General features: G+C 37.7%; 1 protein-coding gene across 1 annotated transcript in view; it reads left to right on the forward strand.

Moving 5' to 3' along the window:
• Positions 1–2,318: 2,318 nt before the first annotated feature.
• XRCC4 (X-ray repair complementing defective repair in Chinese hamster cells 4) overlaps positions 2,319–2,992 on the forward strand; it is a gene marked incomplete at both ends in the record, with an annotated part of 6,985 nt that continues 6,311 nt past the window's right edge. The window contains one exon of the mRNA XM_009695389.1: positions 2,319–2,485. Within this exon, the coding sequence (XP_009693691.1) occupies positions 2,319–2,485 (167 nt within the window). The remainder of the gene's footprint in view (positions 2,486–2,992) is intronic.

Genomic DNA, 2,992 nt, shown 5'->3' on the forward strand with positions numbered 1-2,992 from the left:
GTTTAAGTAAGAGGCTGAACTGGTGTTTGTTTTTAATTACAATTGCTTTTGAAATGTCTGCTGTGTGTTTGGCACGATTTTGCTTGTGAGTGGAACCAGGCTTTCAGCTGAAATCTATTGTTATTCACTTCAACCTGTTTTAGGATTGTTCATATTTTATTCTTTTGTGCAGAGTGAACTGTAATTTGGACAGTGCTTATGTGTCCTGATTAAACATACTTGCCTATACCTTGTCTCAGTTGATTATATTAAAAGCATAAGACAAAAAAAAGTACTCTTCTTGCTATTTCCTCCACAGTGTAAGTAGAAGATTGTGTTGCTATTTATCTGTGCTACTGTGTTTCTCTATCTTTGCAGCTGGTATTCAAGTGTGGCATGAATTCTTTATCCGTATACTATGGTGGTGGCTTGCAAGTGATGAAAACCAGTTTCCTTTACACAAATGTCCGTCTTTGTTAATGCTGTCAAACAGCAAGTGTGATATCCAGGGAATACACATCACTCTGTGGGTTACTGATAATGTAATCTAATTTCCAAAAATAAATTAAATGCATCTTTTAATCTATAACCATCAGATGTATGTAAGCCGGAGGAAAACAACGTGTTAGAGATGGTACATCTGAATTTGGAAGAAAGATTAGTGGCTAATTTGAGATGAAACCTTTGGGTTTGCTGCATTTTCTGATAAATTAACCTTGCTGAAGAAGCTCATATGGTATGATGTGTTGTTGCAGTGGCTTCCACAGGTAAAACAGCGAAGTTGAAGGACTGTTACTTGTTTCAAACAATGCCTTTAAAACCTTTATGAGCAATTTTTACAAGGCCTTTTTCAGCAAAACCTTATGTATAGTAGTAGTAAATGTCACTTTTAAAAAAATGTTAACAAACGCTACACTTTTTTTTTTCATGCATGTCTTCTGTTTAGTTATTTTCCATGCCCTCCCAAGTAAAATGAACTAAAGTGAGGAGAAAAATGAATAAAATGGCTTTTCTGATTTAATAGGTGACGTGCCATGACACAGACTGAATTCTTCCCTAGCATGTGCCACTTACGTTTATATGTTTTTAAGATGTTATTGCTGTGTATTCAAGTTGAAAAGATGAGTAATAGTTCTATTCATAGGGAAATGCCACAACAGTTATGTCAATTCTTTTAATAATTACAAAATGTGAGAGAAGACCCCTTCTCCTTCCACATACCCCTCACCAACTTGACGTTTCTACAGGCATTTCCAATCAAAGCCAAGTCATTTTGATGCATCTTTCCTGAAAGATCTGCTTCTGCTGTAGTTTAAGCTGACCAAAGTCTGGATTGTGTCATCCAACCCACTCTGCTTTTCTCTGGATATGCTCCCTCAACTGTTTTTTTTGTCAAGCCAGGCAAACGGTGGTGCTTCTAGATGTGGAGAGGCGTCAGAAAAGCCCCATATGGCTTCTGTAGGCTCTGTCAGCTGCAGGGAGTGTACCTTAAGGTAGTTCAGATTCCCCATCATTTACCCACTCCAAAGTCAGGTCCTTCCTTGCAGGTTTGCTTCTCTTAAGATAATGCGTGAGCCCCTTTTCAAGCAGCCTTCATATCCTTCTTCAATTGCATTAAACAGTCACGTTGAATATTTTGGTATCTTCCTCCAGTTTTGCACGATTATAGATTATCTTATTCTCTTTTGTATGTATGGCTGAGCTATTCCTCCTTTAACATAATAGAAATGAGTTTTCTGCTGTTTCTGCCAGACCAGGACAAACAAATCCATTCAGACCTCTTGTATATCCTTTATAATATCCTCATTGCTAAAGAAATAAAACTATGTATTATAGATCCTATCCTTTAATCTCATTGAATTATTGAGACTACCTGTTTAATTGAAGGACTCCTTTTATTGTTAAGAACTTGCTGTCTGAGCCCTGAAGGGGAAAACTTTCATCCTTCAGGTGCATGCAAGCATTATAGAGAGGCGTTTTTAGTGCTACTTTAAATCAAAGGTAATTAATGTTCATTTGTTTTATCGTTAATATTTATGTGGTTGTGTTGCTGCTGTGGGTACCAGAATTGGGCAGATGGTAGGAACATGTTAGCCATACTGTCAGGTTTTTTGTTCCTGTGGTTCGGCACTCTATCAGAAATGCCTTTTATATAAAACCTGTGGCTGCACCTTTATACTATTGACCTCCTCTGATCTGTACAAGAGCAGGTTGTTGCTATATCATGTTACACTTGCTGCATGGCATCTCTTTTCCTGCCCATTTCAAGTTTACTGGAGCACGGGTTTTTGATCTTTGTAGTACAGATGAAGTAACTCATTCTTTTCCTTGTGTCCTAGTTTAGACTTGGATCGCTGAAGCTACAGAAAGTTTCGAGTCCAGCGGAGGTGGTTAAAGAGCTGATTGGTTACTGTCTGGACTGCTTGGGAAGACTGCAGGCAAAAACTGAGCATCTGCAAAAAGAAAATGAAAGACTTTTCAACGGCTGGAGTGATGTGGAGAAGCGGTGAGTGTAAAAGTGCATTCACAGGTTGTACTTGAGAAACTCACAAATACTAACACTGTCAGTGCAGGCTTTACTGATGGTGGGCACGTCTGAAGTCATATACAGAAAGAAGCACACAAATTTTTTTTCTCTTGACAAGTGTTTTGAGCCCATGTAGCTGTGGATCTCCTTCCTATATCAAAGATACAACTGGTATCACAAACTTTGCAAGTAAAGCTGGTTTTAGCTTTATGAAGTAGAAAAAAATCCCTACCTCTTTTCTGTCAACTCCTCTCCATTTGCTTCAGGAAGCCTTTTTCTTTCCATTATTTCCTATAATTCTTAGGACTAGCAGTTGAAATTATTTACGTTTTTGAGTGAGAAATAAATTGCCATTGCTTTAATCTGTTTGCCTTGTCAAAACAGCCAGAATTGGAAAATAAGTGTGTTGTTATAGGAAAAAGTACTATTATTTGCGAGAAATTTTTATAATTGCCATTGCATTTGTGGTCTGAATTGTCTGCCACG

The sequence above is a fragment of the Cariama cristata genome, unplaced genomic scaffold, assembly GCF_000690535.1.
Source record: "Cariama cristata isolate BGI_N322 unplaced genomic scaffold, ASM69053v1 scaffold29802, whole genome shotgun sequence".
In the NCBI taxonomy this organism is placed as follows: domain Eukaryota; kingdom Metazoa; phylum Chordata; class Aves; order Cariamiformes; family Cariamidae; genus Cariama; species Cariama cristata.